The sequence below is a fragment of the Solanum verrucosum genome, unplaced genomic scaffold (assembly GCF_900185275.1).
Source record: "Solanum verrucosum unplaced genomic scaffold, falcon-dt-bn FXZP01000059.1, whole genome shotgun sequence".
Lineage (NCBI taxonomy): Eukaryota > Viridiplantae > Streptophyta > Magnoliopsida > Solanales > Solanaceae > Solanum > Solanum verrucosum.
In genome coordinates, this window is record NW_026020346.1 from 247,369 (window position 1) to 270,536 (window position 23,168).

At 32.9% G+C, this 23,168-nt stretch overlaps 1 protein-coding gene across 1 annotated transcript; it reads right to left on the bottom strand.

Annotated features, from left to right (window-relative positions):
* Positions 1-14,615: 14,615 nt before the first annotated feature.
* Positions 14,616-17,584, bottom strand: LOC125837467 (WEB family protein At2g38370). The gene is made up of 2 exons (XM_049516574.1): positions 17,308-17,584; positions 14,616-16,276 (listed from the first exon to the last, which is right to left on the bottom strand). Exons 1-2 carry the CDS (start codon positions 17,482-17,484, stop codon positions 14,741-14,743), a joined length of 1,713 nt encoding a protein of 570 aa, XP_049372531.1. The 5' UTR covers positions 17,485-17,584; the 3' UTR covers positions 14,616-14,740.
* Positions 17,585-23,168: the final 5,584 nt, after the last annotated feature.

Below are 23,168 nucleotides of genomic sequence, written 5' to 3' on the forward strand. Positions count from 1 at the left end.
TACATACCCTTTTTGTGGCGATACTAATTGCCACAAATAATGAACTTGCATGCCACAAAAATATGTTAATTACACAATTTTTTTGTCAAGTCGCTACTGAAGTGATAATTTTAGTGGCGACCTTGTCGCAATAAAAGACCTATCTAATTAGTGGCAACTTTATCTTGCTACTAAAAATTAATGTTAGCGGCGACTCATGTCGCCACAAAAGTTAAATCTAATCAGTGGAAACTTTTATCTGGTTGCTAAAACTTAATATTTGTAGCGGCTCTTATCGCCACAGAACCAATAAACAATTAGTAGCAACTTCGATGTCGCTACTAAAAAGGACGTTTAGCAACAAAAGTAATCGCCACAAATCTAGTATACTATTTGTGGTAAATTTTACCTTTTAGCACTAACGATAGTCGCTCCAATAATTATGAAATCATTAGATACCAATTCTATTTATTTTTTTAGTTCTCTAAAATTAATATATAACCATTAAAAGCAACCAATAGTATTTTACAAACTTCAAAAGAATTTTCAAGCCGAATAGAATAGTATAAGTACTTCCATCCTAGAAAGTTAACTGCATACTACATAGTACTAAAGGTGACATTGTATGTGTATACAAACGATAAAAAAACATTCATTGCACACCTTCAAGCTCTGGCCAGCCCCATTGTTTAAGAATCCCATTCCTGTCATTAAACAAAACATAATCACTTTAAAATTCTCACAATCTAATGTTAACAGTAAAAAGGTAGACATAGAGCGATTAAGTCTTTAAAAATCCATAATATTCTCTTGTAACTTTATATATCCCTATGTCATTCTATATTTTGAGACCACTTCTCTTTCGTATATTATTCAAGTCCCATTTTTTCTTACATACATTTGTCATCCACAAATTGATGAACAAAAATAATCATAATCTGAGATTCAACAACAATATACCGAGTAAAATCCCACAATAATATGAAATTCAATGTTCGCAATTTTTGGTTAACAATTTTTGCGTGTCTTTTTTCATCTTTAGTCATGAATCCATTTCTACTCAGGCTGCAAACACAACTAAGTCCTTCAAGAAAATGAAATTCAAAAAGAAATGTTGTAGCCTACATATGCAGGCCCAAAAGATTTACAGTAATATATCATGAGGACCTCGTGTCATTGTTGCTGGGAGAAAAAATATAATCTTTCCGTCTTCCTCTCTTCTCCCCCCAACTATAATTAAGTGTCTTACCCTCACTACAAGTCATCCATCTTCTGAAACTTTTTTTCTCTGCTCAAACTTCATTATGATAACACATAATATCTAATAATTTTAAGATCCTTTCCTTAATATTTCCTATCTTTTTGTCTCCCATTTTAATTCTCTTAGAGAAGATCAAAATGTGTCATGCAGCATCAGATCACTTAGTCATTTCATCCCTTATGCTACACTAGTCTCAACAGGCAACAAAAATCTAGAAAAATGCCAAGATACATGTGTTTAGGCTAAAAAGAAGATTAGTAACTCTGATTTTGAGTTATGCATCGATAGTGTATATATTTTCTATATTATCATATTAAGTTGAATTAATCAGGATCAAAATTCAAGACACGATCGAGCTCTTCAAATTACTAAAAATCATCTTCGTGAAAGTCACTAATAGCAGTAGAATACTAAAGTCTGCTAGAATCCAAATACAAATTCAAATTCCACCAGATTATAAACATCAAAAGCAAACACAAATTACTCATAAAATACACAGTTCTGCATGCTAAAATCGTAAAATAGACTTGTATTTTCAAACTTGCACCGGAATATTAACTCATATTTATCTCAGGAATTTTATCACACATTTTTACCTCTAGAGATGCCTCGGTAATCCCTATTGGTTGTATTTGTGGCTGAGACATCGTTCCAGAACTTCCACCTCCTCGAAAATTGCAACGTCCACAACCTATCCTCCATCTCTTAGTTTTATCTCATCCAATTCCTTTTATTTCCCACAACATCAGATAAGAATAAAAAATGAGAAGTGTCAAGATCAAAATTAAGATTATAAAAGCAACGAGAGACCTAAGCATTGCCAATGTTGATAATGTGAGAAGTTTCAGTAATAATCTTCTTCAGTTTCAGATTGTTGGTATCTCCTCTGATCAACATATTGGCTATAACAATGGAGTCTAAGTCCAAATGAAATCTTCGAAAACCATTCTACCTACACCATATCTTGCAGCTTAACTTTCAACTTTGTTATTGCTTACACAATGAACAACAATGAGGAAGATAAAAATCTTGTTGCCATCACTATCCCTAAATATGCCCCAAATTCAAGCCTTGTCTTCATTAGCAATATAAATTTCATCTGTATTAACATTAACCTGATTAGCCATAGCAATGTCCATGTTACTTGTCTAAATTTAATGACAAGTCTAAGCTTTTCTAATTCCACCTAATAAAATGCAATAGCTAGGAGCTGTCAAAGTTAAAGTAGCCTAATTATTCCAAATAATCTTAAACTCCATGCTGAATAATATAACTTGTATTTGTTCTCCATACCTGCAAGAAGCTCAGATTATCTACATTTCTCAGAACAAATTATGCCCAAATCAATCTTACACTCTAAAATTGGTAATGTAGTACCAAATGAAGACAAAAAAAGCATTGGCATTCTCATTGTCTAGGAAACAGATACAGTAAGAGGTTGAGCAGAAGAGCATGTAATGTGCACATAGAGTGAATAATTAAGGTTGAATCAGAGGACTTTGTGTACCAAAACTAGACGATTTTGACAAATTAATAAAAAGTTTTGAAACTTAACAAATAACATGTAAGAAATGTGTTTCATGGTTTTTAAAGTCTCCCCCGTGATATTAAGCAAGGACGGTGTGGGATCTTAATTATTTTAGTGCATTGTGAGTTAAACTTACATCCCTAAATTAGGTATATTTACAACAAGTGAAACAATAGTAGAATGAAATGATAACAGTTTTAAACACATCTATTGAATAAATGACTATGGAGGTCGTGATATGAGAAGCTTGCCTCGATTAATGGCAGTCTTTGTACTAAAGAGGCCATTTGGGGTTAAGAACCATATGTTTGAGATTTTTGGAGTTATAGTAACTCTGTTCCGCATTCCTTCTCTTCCTGATTTTCTAAGTTAGTTTATAGCGCAAGGTCAACAAAAATTGTACACTCTTCAACAAATGACTCTATAAGTGACACCCTCAATAGAAGATTACTAAGATGAAAAGCTCACAAATAATTTTCACAACTCCTTAGAGAGGTGAAGCAGAGAACAAGAAAGGTACAACAATTCGAGCAAACCAAACACCATGATAAGAATGTCCTTTTAGGTATATTGAACCTCTTTTGTTAGTTCAAGGAAAAGATTGTTAAACAATGACACGGAAAGAGTTACATCGACTCAATAGAAAAATGTAAAAAAGAAGTGCAGACCCATAAAATTAAAGATTTTAACTGCTTTATCACTACATAAGAAACAATATGGGCTTAAAAAGTTCTTCCCAAGAAATGTCATTGTTGACCCGGTTTCAGTTCAAAGTAAGAACAAACAATGTTGTTATTCACTGAAGATATAAACACAACAAAAATTAAAGGATAGAAAAAAAAGTTCAAAAATATTATACAAATGATGGATATACCGAAGAATAGTGAGTTTATCCATCTAGTATGTATTACATATCCATATACATGCTAAAGATAGAAGCATTTTGTTTGTAGTTGGTTTCTTGTTGGGCAGTAGACTCCTAACCACCTCTTACATTCTTGCTTCAACTAGTTTATCTTACTAACTTATTTTTTTATGAGTTTTAAGTGAAATGCTCTTTACCTATCGAATTTGATTTCATATATTTGATCAAAAATATTCTTTAAAATTTTATTTTGGTTTCAAAATGCCCCTAAAACTAATGATTAACTAGATGAGACTCATATGAAATATCAAGTGACTTCACTTTGTTTGGATGGTTGTTACATAGTGTTTCATAACGAAGGGAAATACAACCATTCAATGTAACCTTCATATTGACCATTCTACACATACACACAAAAAGTCCAAAGAGTATAGTACATTGGGCTGAAAAGTAAACCATCCTCATAAGGAAATAAAGTAGAAAAGTTAGAACTAGTTTTATCCAACTCTCTTTTAAGAAAAAATGCTCATGTTCTGCAGATTAAAGAATTTTATAACTTTCTTATAACTCAATAATTCAAAACTAATAGAATACATCTTCAAAACTAAAAACCTAGGTAATTTTAACCTAAAAGGAGCTATGTTCTCTGCATAAATTATTGGATTCAAGATATTCAATGCACTGGAAACATGCAATCACAATAACAACATAAAAGGGTCTAAAATTTCAAAAGGAAACTTTTAGCATATGCAGAGTAAGAAAAAAATTAAGAAACGACTGTCAAGACCGAAATCCAAAAAATACAAAAAAATAAAAACAGGGATAAACAAGAGTTATACCTTCAAAACATTGAAACTTCTAACCGCTTCAAACCCTCCCAGTGATTTTCAACCCTGAACTTGAAATCTGAAAAAATACATATACCACTGAAAAACTTTTAACAGCTTCAAAACCTTCAATTTCTATATATTTTTGAATGGGATAAAGAATGGAAAGTGAAATCTACATATATATATATACCAACTTGAAAAGAATTTGAGCTTGAAAAATATACCTTATGGATCCCAATTTTTAATTAGGGCTTCTGGGTCTCTAAAATATGGCTCACGTTTGAAGTAACTGGGAGAAATTTAAACCCTCACAATGATCTATGGGATTGCTTCGATTAGGAGCTTTAAAGTTGAAGAAACCTTAGGAGAGAAGGGATAAAAGATTTCTAGAGAGGTGGAGGAATAAGAAGAAAGACCATTGACAAGCTTCTATTTTTTTTGTTTTGTTTTGTTTTAAAATTAAATTAATAGACTAATAGGGGCGACCAAGTCGCCTGAAAAGACATTTACTAGCGACAATTTACAAGTCGCCACTAAAAGGTTGGAGCCAAAATTTTTACTTATAGCGGGAATTGATAATTGAGAATTAGTGACATATATTAGAAGCGACCTAACATAACACGCCACTAAATGTTTATATTTTGTAGCGGCTACATATGTTGCCACTAAAAATGTAACTTTTGTTGCAACACATAGAGTCGCAACTAAATGTCGTCACAATACATCTGGATTCTTGTAGTGCCCCCGTTTTCGAGGAACTGTGCCTCGAGGAGTCCCCCACCCCCGCTCTTGAGGCTACGTGCCCCGATGACCCCCCACCCCCACCCCCACCCTTGAGACGTAGTGCCCCGAGGACCCATCACCCCGCCCTGGAAACACCATGCCATAAGGAACCCCCAACACCGCCCTCGAGACGCCGTGCCCCGAGGACCCCCCACTCATGTCCTCGAGACGCTGTTCCCCGAGGACACCCCACCCTCGCCCTCGAGACGCCATACCCTGAGGACCCCACCCCCCTAATCGCCCACTGCCCTTGAGACGCCGTACCCCGATGACCCCCTTCGCCCCCAACCTCGAGGTGCCGTGCCCCGAGGACCCCACACGCCCCCGCCCCGTCGACGAAGCGTCGTGCCACGAGTACCCACCCCCCGACCTGTCTTCGAGGCACCTTTCCCCGAGGACCCACCCCCTGTCCTTGAGGCGCAGTGCCCACCAGACCAACCCTCCGTTCTCGAGGCACCTTACCCCGAGAAACCACACCCCATTCTTGAGGCACCGTTCCCCAAGGACCCACCCCCGTCTTTGAGGCGCCTGCCCTGAGGACCTACCCCAATCCTCGAGGCGCCGTTCCCCGAGGATTCACTCCCCGTACTCTCTCCTATTTTCAAGGTGTCGTGCCCCGAGGACCTACCCCCATCCTCGAGGCGCCTTGCCCTGAAGACCCACCCCCATCCTCGAGGCGCCTTGCCCTGAGGACCCACCCCCCTCCTCGAAGCGCCGTACCTCGAGGACCTTTCAACCCCGTCCTTGAGGAGCCTTACCCCGAGGACCCACCACCCAGTCCTAGAGGTATCGTGGTCCTTGAGGCACCTTTCCCCGAGGTCCCCCCCTTTCCCGTCCTCGAGGCGCCTTTCCCCGGGAACCCCCCACCCCAGTTCTCGAGGTGCCTTTCCCTGAGAACCCCCACCAGTCCTTGAGGCACCGTTCTGCGAGGGCACCCCCACCCCTGCCCTTGCGGCGTCGTGGCCCGAGGACTCCCCCACCCCCACCTTTGAGGCGTCTTGCCCCTAGGATCCACCCCTACCCCCGTCCTCTAGGCACATTACCCAGAGGACCCCCCACCCTCGTCCTCGAGGCGCCTTGCCCCGAGGACGCCCACCCAGTCCTCGAGGCGTCGTTCCACGATGACCCACCCCCACCTAGTCCTCCAGGCACCGTCCCTCAGGATTCCCCCACCCCCACTCTCGAGGCGTTGTTCCTGGAGGACTCCCCTACCTTCGCTCTCGAGGCATCGTGCCACGAGGACTCCCTCGCCCCCACCCTCAAGATGTCGTTCCCTGAGAAGCCCTTACCCACGCCCTCGAGAGGTCATTCCCCGAGGACCCCCCACCCCTGCCCCCGCCTTCAAGGCACCGTTCCCCGAGGACCCCTCCCCACCTCCACCCTCGAGGCGCCGTGCCCCGAAGATCCCTAACGCCCCCGCCCTCAAGGCGTCGTGCCCCGAGGACCTCTCTCACCCCCACCCCATCCACGAAGCTCTGTGTCCCCATGGCCCACCCCCTACCCTATCTTCGAGTCACCTTGCCCATAGGACCCACCCTCCCACCCGGACCCACCCCCTTCCCCCCCGTCCTCGAGGCGCCGTGCCCCTCGGACCCAGTCCCCATCCTCGAAGACCCCTTATCCCCCCCTCATCCTTGAGGTGCTCTTCGCCGAGGACACTTCCGTCCTCAAGGCTCCCTGCAGCGAGAAAAGTAGTTGAAACTCGTAAGTTAAGTTCACAATATAGCCAAACATGTAAAGCTACCCAACTGTGTGAGGAAGTCGACTAAAATGTACCCATCAAGCGTATGATGACATCAGCCATTACCTAACACATTGTCTAAATAAAAAGTTAACATCACTCAATAACTTCTCGTTGTTTAGTTCCACTTCTCCTAACTCTCTAAACAAAATGAACCGGATACAATGATGAAAACTCACTCGAAGATTTGAGGTTAAATGAACTGTGCAGGTAATATACACCCCAAAATGTCACATGTACATAATCACGAGATAATTTGCAAAGATACTTTAAAATGGTGCCTTGTACACAATTTTCATGGCAAGTATAATACCATAAAAGGTAAAATGAGTTGGTGTTTGGTGTCAGCTATATGAATCCTCATTGGCTACATGTTATATCTCATGGCAACTTCGCATCAAATATACCACAGTATAACTTAAAGTCGACCTGTGTCCCCCCTATTTCAGTTCCAAAGTGGATTTCGTTTCACTAAGAACTGTATTTAGGTAATATTTCCTAAAGAGTAATCATTTGTAGATAGATATCAAATAAATCATATACAATTAGCGAAAACATCAGTTATTGAATCAATTTGAATTATATTTCAAACATGATGTGATTATTCATTATATGTTTTACTTGAACACTTACACTGCCTATATAAAATGGGAAATAATACGAATCAAATAAAAAGAGCAGAAAACCCAAAGACCATTTTAAATTTGTAGACTGTAGCTCCCCTCCAACCTGTAAGATCAAAATTTTACCAGAAAGTAAACAGAAATTCGTTTATACAGAGAAATTCGTTTATAAGGCCAAATTAATTAAGTTCACAGATACAATCACATGACATAAAACACCAAAACAAATCTCAATCAGTAGGAACACAAATATGTAGAGCGTGAACGGAAAAAAGGAGAAAGTATGAAATCAACAACCAAAATATAATTCAAATCAAAACCTACAATTCAAAAGCAGAGCAGTGATGAAAGCAACTTACAGAGCTTGAAGAAAGAGAAAGATTTGTCAGCGAGAAAGAACCTTTGGGAAACTCAGCGAAATTACGACAAAGAGAATCATCTGGACTACACCGCTTAGGTATTTGAAATTTGATTTTGAATTGGAACGGATGGAATTGGGAATCTGAAGTTGTCTGTTATATTGTTTGTGAACATTGGAATTGCTGATGTTGAATGTTAAAGTGAAGTAATGGGCTGGGCTTAATTGAAATTGTTGGGCTGCTGGAAAAAGAAATTCATGTGGGCTTAATTGAGATTGTTGGGCTGAAAATTGGGTTAAAGGATTGAGTTAAAATGTGGTTAGATTTCTGAAGGAAAAATTACAAGAATATAATATTTAAGAATTTAATTAACAATATATGTATATACTCCTTTTTATTTATAAGATTAGATTTTTAATTACAAACATGACAAAATATTTAATTATATATATATATATATATATATATATATATATATATATATATATATATATTATTTTCTTATTTATTTCCTTTTGGGGGGTTATATGCTAAATTTATGGGATTGATAATTATTGTTTACTTTTTGGCTTTTCAACCATAATTAAACTCTTTTATATTATTCTTTTCATATATATTGAATTTTTCTATTTTAAAAAAAATTATATTTTAGTATCCGATTTGTTTCCTTTTTTTGGAGGGTTATGTGCTAAATTTATGGGATTGATAATTGTTGTTTTTTTGGCTTTCTAACCATATTTATACTCCTTTATATCATTTTTTTTGCCCAATAATTGAATTTTTGATTTTTTTTTTATATATTTCAATTTATTTCTTCTTCTTCTTTTTTTTTTTTTTGGGGGGGGGGGGGGGAGGGGGGGTATGTGCTAAATTATGGTATTGATAATTATTATTTACTTTTTGGCTTTCCAACCATAATTATACTCTTCTATATTATTATTTTTCTCATATATTGATTTTTCTCTCTTAATTTTTTATTCAATCAAATCAGATTATTAATTGTTGCCTTCTCTCACCTCTTTAATATTGTTTTCCTTTATTGTGACCAAATTTTAATTATTATTTTCCTGAAAATTTGAAATTATATACGTTATTTTTTATGACAAAATATTTTAATATTATATAACACCTCAATATATACCATATAATATTGTGTGAAAATAATATGTACCGTATAATATATATACCAATATTGTATCATCTAAAATATCAAAATTATACCAACATTATATCATCTAAAATATCAAAATTGTCCCAACATTGTATCATCTAAAATATCAAAATTGTACCAACATTGTATCATCTAAAATATCAAAATTATACCAACATTGTATCATCTGAAATATCAAAATTATATCATGTGAAATACAAATATTATAGCAACATATGCACCATCTAATAAACTGAACTTGTTGATATTTTGTCATATTTTTTTCTCAAATTGTCAGTTTATAACATAACGAAAATTATTATTTAATAATATTATCTTTTAAAATCAACACTAGTACAAACTTGAAAACTTGAAATTACACTAAAACAATGTGATACCATTCACGAATAACATTGAAAATTTCTAATATCAAAATTGTACCATATAATAACACTAACATAGCACCGTATAATATACCTATAATTATTAAATTCTACCTCATTTAATATACCAATCTAGGTGATATTTTGTGTCATTCTATTTTTCTTAGAATGAAATTTATACCACAAGGGAAACCAACATTAATAATAGGACTAATTATATTATATGATTAAATATAATTCTAATTTTTTTTAATACAACGAATAAAATTCAAAATCGCTAATATCATTCAATAAGATTCTGAAAGAAAAAAAAACGTGTAATAAACAAAAAAATAACTCAACAATTTTAATCCTCATATGGTTATTTGGTATAAGTCTTCCTGGTCATCTATATGCTATAACATATTTTCTAAAACATACTTTAGATCTCTTGAATTTTTTTTATTTTCATTTGTATTTGCGTCATATATTACTCCTTCAATCTTGAAATTCACATACCTTCTTGCAGTACATTTCAACAAAAAAATTAAAGAACCTACTAAACACCAGTTATAACAATTAAATTTAAAACACATAATCATATTTTTAATATCACCGAACAAAAATACAAAAATTACATACAAAATGGTGTATAATATGGTTAAAAATTGGTGTCCACTTCATTATTCTTATAATGAAATTCGAACATCAATTTATAACCAACTATATGTATAACATCAATTTATAAAGATTGATGAAGTTAAACTTGATTATATGTAACATCATAATTTAATAAAAAAATACATCAACTATGACATAGAAGTATACGAAATAAATATAGAATGTTGGTGTTGATTTAAAACCTAATATATAATATTGATTACACTATATCATTTACAACAAATAAACTGTCAATTTGACCAAATAATCTACCAAAACACTATCTATAACAGATCGTCAAACTCAACTTTATGGTGTTTGAAAACGGCCTAAAAATAACAATTACTTCAATATATGTGCCAAAAAAATACATCTATTACACCATCAAAATTTACCAAATAAATAAAGAATGTTGATATTCATTAAAAACTTACTACAAAAATCTAATTACACTTAGTCACTTACCAAAATATACTCACGAGATATGCAGTTAATACATGACTTAAAACATACCTTCACTTTCAACAAGTAATCTACCAATATACAATCGTCAATACACATAACAATCACGAGTTGGCAGACTAATAACAAATTAATATAAACTATCAATTACTTCAATACATCTACCACAAAATATATCAATTACACCAACAAATTATATTAAAAAATTTAATGACTGTTGGTGTTAATTTAAAACCTAATATACAATATTAATTATACTATATAATTTACAATAACTACACTTTCAATTTCACTAAATTATCTCACCTGTTACTATTAATAATAGATCTTCGTAATCAACTTTAACAACCCTCACAAGTACACCATAATCGATGCCACAAACAATCTACCCAATTTTAATTCAGAATCATATATTCCTAAGATCGTTGGATTTTGAATTAAATTTCAAAAAATAAACACCAATTTCGGAAGCAAAAAAACAGATACCAACCAAATAATTTATAAGATCACGATCATAGAAATTAAAAAACCAAATATAGGTAAACTTACTTGATGCATTTCATCGTTCGTTGTGTTGAAGTAGAACTGAAACACTGTTGGTATCCATTATTGATTAAACTTATAGAATATGGAGATACAAAGGTTTATTTTGGTTCAAAACCTTTTTTAGATGAGAGAGAACACATAACTAAATTTGAGTAAATCGTGGATCTCTATTATTACGTTTTTTTTTACGTTTTATATATATAATTCATTGGTTATATTTGAAAAAAAAAACTATTGTTATGTAGATGAAAAATAAACTATTGTTATATAGTGGTTATTAAGGCTATATATTTGTATATTTTAGTTTTTTGCCCTCATTTTAATTCTCTTTATATTAATTAAATTGTGAATCAGTAACCGGTCAATTTTATCTAAAATCTAACTAATTTCTTTTTAAAAAAAATTGATTGAGTTAATAACACGAGATAATCAATATCTGTAATTACATTTTTCACTTTTAATCATATATATATATAAGGGTGTTCACGGTTTGGTTTGGGTCGGTTATTGGTCAAAACCAAAACCTAACCAACTTAATCGTTTTTAAAATTATCAAAACCAAACCAAACCAAATATAATATGCATTTATCGGTTTGGTTGTTTTCGGTTTTGGTTCGGTTGTTCGGTTATTAACCATACATAAAAATAAAAGAAACAATTCATTAAAAACGTAAAAAAAGTGACGACAATCCATTCAAACAAAAAAATAGTTAAAATGACTGGCATTACATAACTTTTGATCATTGAATTTACTGAATAAAACTTCAAAATTCACTATTTTGGCATAAAAGGAAGAGACAATGACATTTTCAGTCCCACAAAGAATTTCCATAGACACTCATATACATGAAACCAATAAGAAAAATGTTCTCACCTTGGACATTTTTTCTTTCATAAGTAAATTATAAATAAATTTTGATGAAACATATATAAAATCTTTAAAATTGTTTATGAATCTAATATATTATGTATATATAATAATAAATTTTATGTATATAACTTGTTGGTTTGGTTCGGTTATTTCTTTGATTTTCTTTGAACAAAACCATAACCAAACCAAATATTATCGGTTCTTAACAATCTAAAACCAAACCAAACCAAAACCCAAATTAAATCGGTTTGATTTGGTTTTTCGGTTCGGATCGGTTTTTATCCAAACCATGAACACCCATATATATATATATATATATATATATATATATATATATATATATATATATATCAAATCCGGTAATATCAAAATCTACAAGGGGGCTCGAAATTAGCCTGAAAGCCTGAGGATCCGCACGAAGGGTCGTTCTAAACCAAAGTTGATATTTCGGAGCTAACCGCGCTAACAAAATTCTTATGCGGGTACATTTACTAAGAATGTTGGCCAAGGTTAAACTTAGGTCAAAACTTGAAAGCTAAAATGCCTAATAGCACAAACTCACACCAAAAGCCTCGAGAGTCGGGCCGACCATGTCACTTTCCTTAAGTGGTCTTTCCGAAGATGATGAAACCATCATAATTGAATTCGTAGGTTCTTCCTGAACTTTTGATCGAAATCAACCATTCAAGGTTCAATAGCTTTAAAACACTGAAATTCGCATAAAACAAAATGAACGGACATGTAACTGAACTATCAGTCTTAGCAAGTCATTAATGACTTGGGGTCTCTCTAGGAACGCTCTAAATGATGAACATAAGACATCAACACGGAAATTACCTGGAGGGTCATTACATTATTGTTGCTAATGTTCTTTTCATAAGAGTAATTTGAAGAAAAAATAGTGGGGAAGAGAGAAACAAATATAAAAATGGGTTAGACATTTAATTTCACGAAGACATGAGTTTCATTAATATAAACTTAAACTATTGTATTTTTAAAAAATAATACAGAGATCAAACCTGATAAGTTTTTGAATATTTAAAGGACTAACCTGTCAAGTGAATAGTTAAAGGACCAAACTTGATAACGTTTTGAATAGTTAAAGGACTAAATCCTGTAAATGTATAGTTAAAGGACCATTTTAGACCTTCTCCAATAGTTCAGGGATTATTTATGACATTTTCTCGTCTTAAAGACCATACATATTTGATATACAATATATATCTATATCATTTATATAGATATAACATTTATTTTAATGTCAAGTGCTACTTTTTAATAATTTTATGTTCATTTTTTTTTTGAATGACGTGAAACACACGTGCAAAGCACATACAAAATTCCCAATTACATTTTGTAGATGATGATTTTAACCTCGCTTTCCCAATGAAAAATTTGGTTGTAAAGGGAGAAAGCAAGAAAGTGAATGGCTTCATTGAACTCATAGAAGTTGGCGTGTAGGGATGGCAATGGAGCGGTGTAGGGCAGGGGTGGTGCGGGTTGAGTTTAACCCGTAAATTTTTTTATCCGTCTCGTCCCGCCCCGCATAACAACTCTTTTCATTTTCAATCCGCCCCCACCCCACCCCTCATAGACCCGCTCCACATGAACCCCCCCACATAATTTTTTTAATATTTTCTTTTTTTAGTTATGTTTGATACTAAAAATAAAATTCATAAAAATAAATTTGTTTTTTCATTAAGTTGTATTAATTTAATAGGATAGTGACTTAAAATTTTATTTTTTAGAGGTCAATTGAGAAACATGTAAAAAATTGTATTATTTTTTATTGAACCATTTTCATTTATTATCTTGAATATTTTAGTACCTTTAATGAAATTATCTTAATAAATAATATTCTATCACTCTTATAATATGTAAAAAGTTAAAATTAAGTTTGAACCCACATAAAATCACATATACCCGCAACCCGTCCCATCCCACATTAATTTTTAAAAAATCCACTTCAACCCACCCCGCATCCGCCCCACCCTACACAGCCTAAAATCCACCCGCCCCATTGCCATCCCTATTGGCGTGGCAAGTGTTCTTGGCGTGCTGTAGGGCTTCTTCTGCGGAGTTGAGCAGTGTTCCGCAATTACCACACTGCAATAACATATTTATCACCGCCATTATAGTTGAGGTGATTTTTTTCTTTTTTTGTATTTATAGCTTGGTTTTGCGAGGCGTTTGACCACAGAGTTTTTTTTAGTTTTTTCAATTATTTTTACAGTTTATTTAAAAATCAGCTTTTAATTATAAAAATATCCCAGTCTTATTTATGATAAAGTTAGAGCTGACATGGGTCTAATTATACAAGGGACCATGAGGCTGATATAAACAGCTCATAACTGTGAAGAACAAGGAAATAAATATGATTTTGATGCTAGGAAGCAGCCCAGGGGTAGGTGAGGTGAATCAAGTTTAAAACAGAAATGTGAAATGAGAAGCAGATTGATTCTGGTAAAAAAAGAAAATAAAGAGATGGGATAAAATCAAGTTTAAATAATCCACAAGAAAGTCCCTGACCTAATCAATAATAGGGTACAAATCAAGTTGGCAATAATTCAATAAGCTGATCTACACAATCAACTGAATCATACATTTGTCAAAGCAAACATAGGTTACAAATCAAGCTAACACAATCAAGATTAGATAAATCCCAAGATAGTAGTCCTTGCCTAAGTTATTCACATTGTTTAAACCGAGTTGGAAATAATTTACTCAGCTGATCTACACCTCAAACTTGTAGTGTGCTGCTTCTTTTTCTTAGAATGTTGAGTCACAAGATGAGAGATCTTAGCAAAACCAAACTTCTTCCTTTTTGTAGGGAGATGATGCTGAAGTCCGTTCTCTTTCTCATCCTTCCGACTTGATTGCAACTCACCAGTGGGTTTCCCGAGCATCTGGGCCAGCGATACTGTACGCTTTCCAGCTTTTTTTCCAGCTCGAAATCCATTCTCAAACTCTTCTGTCAAAAGCAACTTCTTGTTCAATATTTGGCCTATTGATAGAGTTGTCTTTAGAACTGGTTTTAACTCATCATTGACAAGAGTCAGGCCATTGACATCAACCAGGACAGAGTCTTTCCTATGCTGAGATGAGGATGGATTTTTAAACTTGGATGAATTCTGTACTGAACGTCTTCTCTGTCCATTTTCAGACCTCCATTTGCGGAAAGCTTCCTCTACTGCTAATTTTCCTTCATTTGCAGCCTCCACTCTGCTTAGTGCTTCTTCTAATGCCTTCTTACTAACTTTAACTTCTTCTGTAGCTTCTTCTACCTTCTTCAAGATTTCTGTTTTCGACACATCAGCTTCATCCACTAGCATCATTGCATCTACTTCTCTTTGCTTACTAGCTTCCTGTGCATCTTGAGCTTTGGACAATAGAGATGAATACTCCTCAAAGGTAAGAGTTACTCCTTCCTCAGGCCTTCGTTGCAAAGTTGCAAACAAGTTCTCACTGCTTGATAGGGCCTTGATTTCAGCAAGAGCAACAGCTTCAGCAGCTCTAGCTGCTGCTTTCATCTTCTTGGCAGCAACCAACCTGATCTCTGCTGTTTTGATCCTTGTCTTTGTATGTTCAATCTCAGACATAGCCCTCAATACTTCTGATTTTGCAGCTTCTCCTACTTTCTTTAACTGCTCGGTCTCAGCAGTCAGTCTCTGGAGCTCCCTCGTCAAATCGACAGGATCACAAGGACCACCACCTTCAGCATGTTTTACCAGCTCTAGTTTTTCTTTTGTTTTATTCAACTCTTCTTCAAGAGATGAAATCTTTGAGGAACTTGAAGATAATCTTTGGCGGGTTTTCTCAAGCAAGATTCTTTCCTTTTCAATTTTCTTATTATATGATTCAACAGTGGTTCGAATATCAACAAGATCACTAGTCGTCCTGGTCAAGTTTAGTTTAGCCTGTTTTAATTCCAATAAAATTAAACCTGGAGCTGAAGAGGGACACAGATCCAAACCACCGGTTGTGTCCTGATTATTGCTTACGACTTTTTCACTGTTTTCCTTATCCGCTGATTCATCAGCAAGATGTGCATCCTTAGCTTCGGCATCAACACCTAGTGTAGCATTGACCTCATATGCCTCCTTCTGCAACTTCGATTTCAGCTCTTCTATCAGAACTTTAGTGCTTTCCAGTTCTTTTAAGACCTCAAGTGTTTCCCTCTCTTTCACAATGAGATCTTTCTCCAACTGCACAGCCTGTTCTTCCACTTTTGCAATGTCAAACTTCTCTTCAGCAACCTACATCCAAGGGAGTAAATATATAATTGAACACGAGGCACAAAACATGCAAGTTAGGGACACCACATCAGGATTTTGATCGGGAATTCAGGAACTAGAAAGGTTCATTCAATTGTCTACGAATAAAGACCATCGTGAAGAATACAGATAGGACTAACATGTTTGACATTTGGACGATTTGGTAAGAAATAGTAGCACAATTATGCAATCGTGATACTTCAACAAGTAGATGCTCTCAGGTTTCAATCAAAATGGCATCATCTAAAGACATTCTCCTGAATCATCCCGAACCTAAACGATGGAACTGGAAACATGGTCTTATGCAAACTTTGTCGCATTTTAATTAGAAAACTACCAAACAATATCCAAAAGGTAGTCAGCAAAACTACTCCTTCATTGGCTTTTGCAAATAAAAAGCAACCAAAATCTTCGAACTCCATAGAGTCAAAATAAAATGAAGTAAATTCACGAAGAAGCCAAGATGTGTCAATATGTAATATATATACATAAGAAAATGTTTTTACCTAGCTACACATTATAATTTTCCAAAGAAGGAGCGTCCGTTGACACCCCTCAAATACATGTCACTCCGCCAGTGTCTACAACGGAGATGCAAACTAGTGTAACACGATGAGCCTCAATGTGCTTGCTTTTACACAATTAACAATGTAATAACGAATTGAGGTGCCCTTAATATGATTAGTATATCCTTATATTCACACAGACAAAAAAAGTTTGTATCTACTAGGGCAAAAAAGTACTAGGCACAGCTGCACCTGTCTCTGTAATACCACATAAAAGATTCATGAAACATACAACAACCTATGAGTGTATACAAACCTTACCTCTTAGCCCTACCTCAAGGGTAGTTAGACCGATAGACCCTTGACTCAAAAATAATTGGTTTAAATTTCATCATAAATAATCTGCATTTTCTTTTAGAAGTATATACAAAATTTGTAATTTCTAAGGCAAAATAACCACAAATTTAGGCAAAGTCCATCCTTAAAAAAAAAAAAAAAAACTCAAACCTGAGAGGAATCCCCAAAAGACTTATGAAGAGTGGGTTTCCAAAACCCAATTCCACCAAATCGAGTTGCAGCTTCCTTAACTGACTCAAATGGAGCAGAAGTATCAATCTCCGCCTTAACACAAGCATTTTCCTTCTTCTCCACCAAAATGACAGAGTCCATTTCAGAAGCATCCATTATAGAGAAAAACCACAAAGGAAAAAACAAGGAAGAAAACAAAGGGGTATGAGGAGAGAGCAGAACAATGAAAAAGAAAGAAAAGAGGAAGTGGGTGAAGATATCAAAAAAAGAGTGTACTGAAAACTGAGGAGTGCAGCAGTGTAACGTTGAACAATGTTGGATCATATAACGACAACCAACGTCTACATTCCCTCATTCTTACCCTTTACCTTTACTTGAGAGGGAACCAATTTCAATTTTTACCCTGTCTACTTTTTATATGTTTACTTTTTACTTGTAATCCTAACGTAAAGCTTTATGGTGCTCTTTTAAAAGTCAATTGATTAATTTGTAAAATTAACTTAAATTATATTAATTTAATATTTTAATATAAAAAATTTAAATATCTAAAAACTATATGAAAAGTATTACTAACTGTAAGTTTTTTCTTATCAATATAATGAAAAAAATGCACTTTATAATATTAGACAAAATTCAGAACTCTAAAAAAGAAAACTATCATAAGTAAAAAAGGAACAGGAGAGTATATTGTATTTTAAGGCACACAGACAATTAAAAATGTTGATTAAACCTTGTCTTCGGTAAAACACTTTACAATAGATTAAATTGTCATTTACTTATTTTTTTTTCCAAATATTTGTCATTTGATTATTATTTTAATACGTAGGATTTTAAAAACAATTCAGGTTATAACTATTAAATCTTACATATTTACAAGATGTAAGAATACTCCTAATAGTCAGAACTTTAGATCATTTACCGTGTAAGTAGAGAGCATGTATGAATTGACTTAAGAAAAAAGTCAAATTTTAATGACTTTTAAGTCAAAAAATATAAAGTAGGGGGAATTTACTTTTGATTTATAATATATTTTAAATTTATTTTAAGTTATTTTTAACTTTGCTAAACACTTCCTAACTTATAATAAATCATTTTTTTGATTTATTTTTATATTTGTCAAACACTTTTAGAAGTAAAAAACTGACTTAAAAGTAAGTTTGACCAACTTTTAAACAAATCCAAATACTCTCTTAGCTTCAATAAGTTGTAAAAACACAAATTTGTTCTAATTGAGGTTGATGTATATAATTAAAGAAGATGTCATTTGTGTTTTATTAATTATCTACATAATAGATGCTTGAGAACACACACATAAATCTCCAAAATTTGAGTCATATGTGTCTAATAAGTTATCAAGTATTTATGTGTTCAATAAAAACAAATCATTATTCGTCTAATTAAATGAAATTTACTAATAATTTAAATAGGCCGTCAAAGTATTCCACCAAAAAAAAGGAAAGAAAAAAGAAAGACATTAAGTGAAATTTGAACTTTAGTAAGAGTCCGTTTGAATTGACTTAAAAATTGATCAATTTACTTTCAAGTCATTTTTAGTTTTTAGAGTATTTTATAAAATTAAAAATAACTTAAAATAAATTTAAAATAACTTAAAAACTTAAAAGTTAAAAATAGGTATTTCCCTCCTTTTCATTTTTAACTTTTAAAACTATTTCCTCCATTCCATATTAATTGAATTTTTGAGGTGTTTACCCTTTAAGAAAAGTAGATTAAGACATAAATTGAATATATTTTTCCATTTTTACCCTTATTAATTATTGTCAAATTAATGATTAAAATAACAATATTAATTAATCATTAATTCCAATACTAACTAATGAAGGGTAAAATTGAAAGAATAGTCTAAATATAATCTTGAAAACTGAACAATTACATTAATTTGAAAAATGAAAAATATCTCAACAATTCAATTAATATGAAATGGAGGGAGTACTAAACTTGACTTTTCACTTTTTAAAGTTAAACCAAATGGTCTCCGAGTAGTGTTTCCATATATTTTATAAATTTAAATGTTGAACAAACTTTTTGAGATCTTAAATCGTAAATACAAATTTCAAGGTGTTAGCTTTGATGACATTATAATATAGAGAAATGTATAAAGAATTATCAACACAACCGTTGCACTAGAGTAATATTATAAGAGCAAATCTTCATTCAAATATGTCCCAACCCGCCTACTTCATTATTAATCCTAACGTAAATTTGATTGGATTCCAAAAATTATTTGTTACAATCATTGAATTGATTTTGGTTTACTAACCACTTAGATTAATTCATTTTTTAGAGGGGAAACAAAAAACCTCTTGTAGTAGAGGTGTTAGTGAACCAACTATCATTTAAATTTGGTTCACGATTCACAAAGTAAATTTATTCACATTTATTACAATACTTTAATCTCGACTTTATTCACATATTCCAATTTATCTCGTAAACTAAACGACTTTTAATAGTGTAATTAACATGGAAAGGGAAAAAGTAGTACTCCCTCAATTTCAAATTAATTGAATTGTTGAAGTGTTTTACACCCTTTAAGAACAGAAGACTAAGATATAAATTAGGCATAACTTTCGATTTTTACCCTTATTAATTATTATTAAATTTATGATTAAAACAACTAAATATTAATTAAAAACTTATCCCAATACTAACTAATGAAGGGTAAAATTGAAAAACATTCTAAAAGTACTCTTGAAAATTACAATTAAGTTAATTTGAAAAATAAAAAGCATTTCAACAATTTAATTAATTTAAAATGGAGGAAGTAATTACTTTATGGCCCACAAACACACTCGCACATAACCGTTTAACATTAGCGAAGAAAACAATAATAATTTAACATTAGCGGGTGGGGGTGGGGGGTTGTGAATTGACTTCTTTTAGTTTAGAGTAGTTCAATACTATGACTGATACTTCTCCCTTTTCATTTTTGGTGACACTATTTGTTTTTTCATTGTGTTTAAGAAAAAAATGAATTTTTTCAAAATTTGTATTCTAAAATAATTCTTAGTTATTTGTGTGATTAAATTTATTTTATTAAGAGTAAAAGAAAATTTTTAATAGTACTAAATTGTTTCTAATTATAGTCAGGTGACATTTTTTTTTCGACGGACTAAAAGTAGAGGTGTACAAAATCGAACCGAAAGCCAAATCAAACCACAAACCGAGTCAAACAGAAAAAAACTCGACCATACTTGAATTGGATTAGTGTAAGGATGACAATGGAACGGGGGATGTGGGGTGGGGTGGGTTTAAGGCTATGCGGGTGAGAAGTAGGGCGGGTTGAAGTGAGTTTTTTTAAAACTAATGTGGGGCGGTGCGGGTTGTGGGTATATGTGATTTTATGTGGGTTTAAACTTAATTTTAATTTTTATATGTTATTAGAGTAATAGAGCATTATTTATTAAAATAATTTCTTTAAAGCTACGAGAAAGACCCGACCTGACCTGACATTATATATATAATTTCTAAAATTTATTTTATACATAAAAGTATTTACTTTGACATAATTTCTAAATATTTCTTTTACTTTTTTTCATAATCTTTATCTTTTAACATATTATTTGAAGTTTTCGAAACTTATAATTTTGAATGGTCAAATAAATGTTATAATCCATAGATATTTGTAACTCTAATAAAACTCAAATCAAAATTAAATTAATGTTAATGCTAACAAAAAAAAAATTATTTCAACACTAAGAATGACAATAATGTTGAATATTTGTTCTTTAGTTTTACATTGGTTTAGGCATTTAAAATACATAACCTAATTTTAATTTTTTTGATGTTTAATTATGTAATTAATATTTATTAGATTTATTTTAGCATGATTAGTTGTTACTTTTAAATTATGATCATTTTCATTATGACTATTTGCAATATTTATTTATGCGATTTCATTATTATTTTTTGTTGAATATTTTAGTGTCATCACTCATCTCATATTTTGTGTTATTTTCTTAAGAAACACCTTAGATATGTTTGTATGATATTGTACTGAGAAAACTCAAAAAATTTCGAGGTTGAAAAATCCGAGTCTTATTAGTTTGATTTGGTTTATAGATTAACAAAATCAACACAAATAGTTTGGATTGGTATTTGAAAAATTAGAACCAACCCGGTCATGTACACCTCTACTACATAGGAAAGGGTGCCACTTAAAATGAGACAGAGGAAGTATAAAGTTAGGTATGATCCTGCAAGAAGGTTAGTGAAGCAAAACAGAGAAATATGCCGTTTAAGTAAAGATAGAAATATCAGGGTTTTGTTTGATATCTGATTAGAGTTATGTAGGTATTAATAATATAAGTATTAGTAAGTGAATTTATATATTATTTATTCATGTATTAGTTATACGAAGGTTAATTATACATGTTATATTTATTCCACCTTTTATCTAGCATAAAATAATGCATAAATTCCCTCATAATTTATACATGTATTAGTTATGCGCGTTTCTAACTTGCCAACCAAACGTCATACTAATTTTATATATGAATAACTTTTTTTCTATCTACCTACCAAACGTTGTATAAGTTATTCGGATCACTGATGTGATTTCTGTTAGACTTTTGTCCTGATATTTTTATCTTATTTGAGGGTTATTTTCTCCGAAGAAAAGTCAAAGTATTACCATAAATTATTTAAATTTTTTTGAAAATAAAATATAACTTTCTTTCATATTTGGGTTAGTCCTCCATTGGATGTAAGACAATCTTTGCTTATATATTATGATTGATATTTGAACTTCAAATGCTTCTTTCTAGTCACTTCAGTTGATTTTCCTTGTAGCTGGCTGATATGCTTCCTTCCAAGTTTAGCTGATTGAGACAGAAAATTACACTGCAATAATTGAATAATTTATTTCCTTATTTAGGTTAACCAATATGCTTATGGAGTCAGTAATCTTTTGTGATTTACTACCATTCTATTTTAGGGATATAATTTTCTTAATTTCAATCAAATCCTTTGTGATACATCCAAATTACACCTCATATCAAGAAGTATAACACAATAGTTGTCCAATAGGTTGGGGTCAATTTTCATAGGGAATAGGTTAAAAAGTAAGCCATATGCAGTTATTTACTATTAGCCATTTATATTCGTAAAAAGGGATTTGTAGAAATTGTTTATCTTTCGATATCAATTGTAACTAAGTAACAATATCATTATTTCAGTAAAAATGGAGTCAATTAAGAGAAGAAACTAGGGTTGTGGTCACCATGACTTCATGACTAAATCACATGACTAACGGTGGTAAACACTTCGGGGTCGTTTGGTTTGAATACAAGTTATGATGAGATTATTTATGCTGGTAAATTATGTTGGGATTAGTTATGTTGGGAGTAACTTTTATTGCTTGTTTGGTTTGTCATATTCAAACTTATATTCATTGCATAATTTCTAAGAATAAGTTGTTTGTTTACAAAAATACTCTCCACCTTATTTAGTTTTTTTTTGTACATTTTATTCGCAAGCTTTAGTTATTTATTCTTAAAAATAAATTTTCATCTTGTTTTAATTTAAATATTTTTGTGTATGCATTTTCATTAGGGATGACAATGGGGTGGGGCGGGTTGAGCTTAACCTGCATAATTTTTAATCCACCCCGCCCCGTATAACCATTTTTTTCGTTTTCAACCCGCCCTGCATGAACCCCCCCCCCCCCCTTAACTTTTTTAATATTTTCTTTTTCTAGTTTGGTTTGATAATAAAAATAAAATTCATAAAAAAAAATTCTTTTTTCCATTTAGTTGTATTGATTTAATAGGATAGTGACTTAAAATTTTATTTTTTAGAGGTCAATTGGAAACATGTGAGAAATT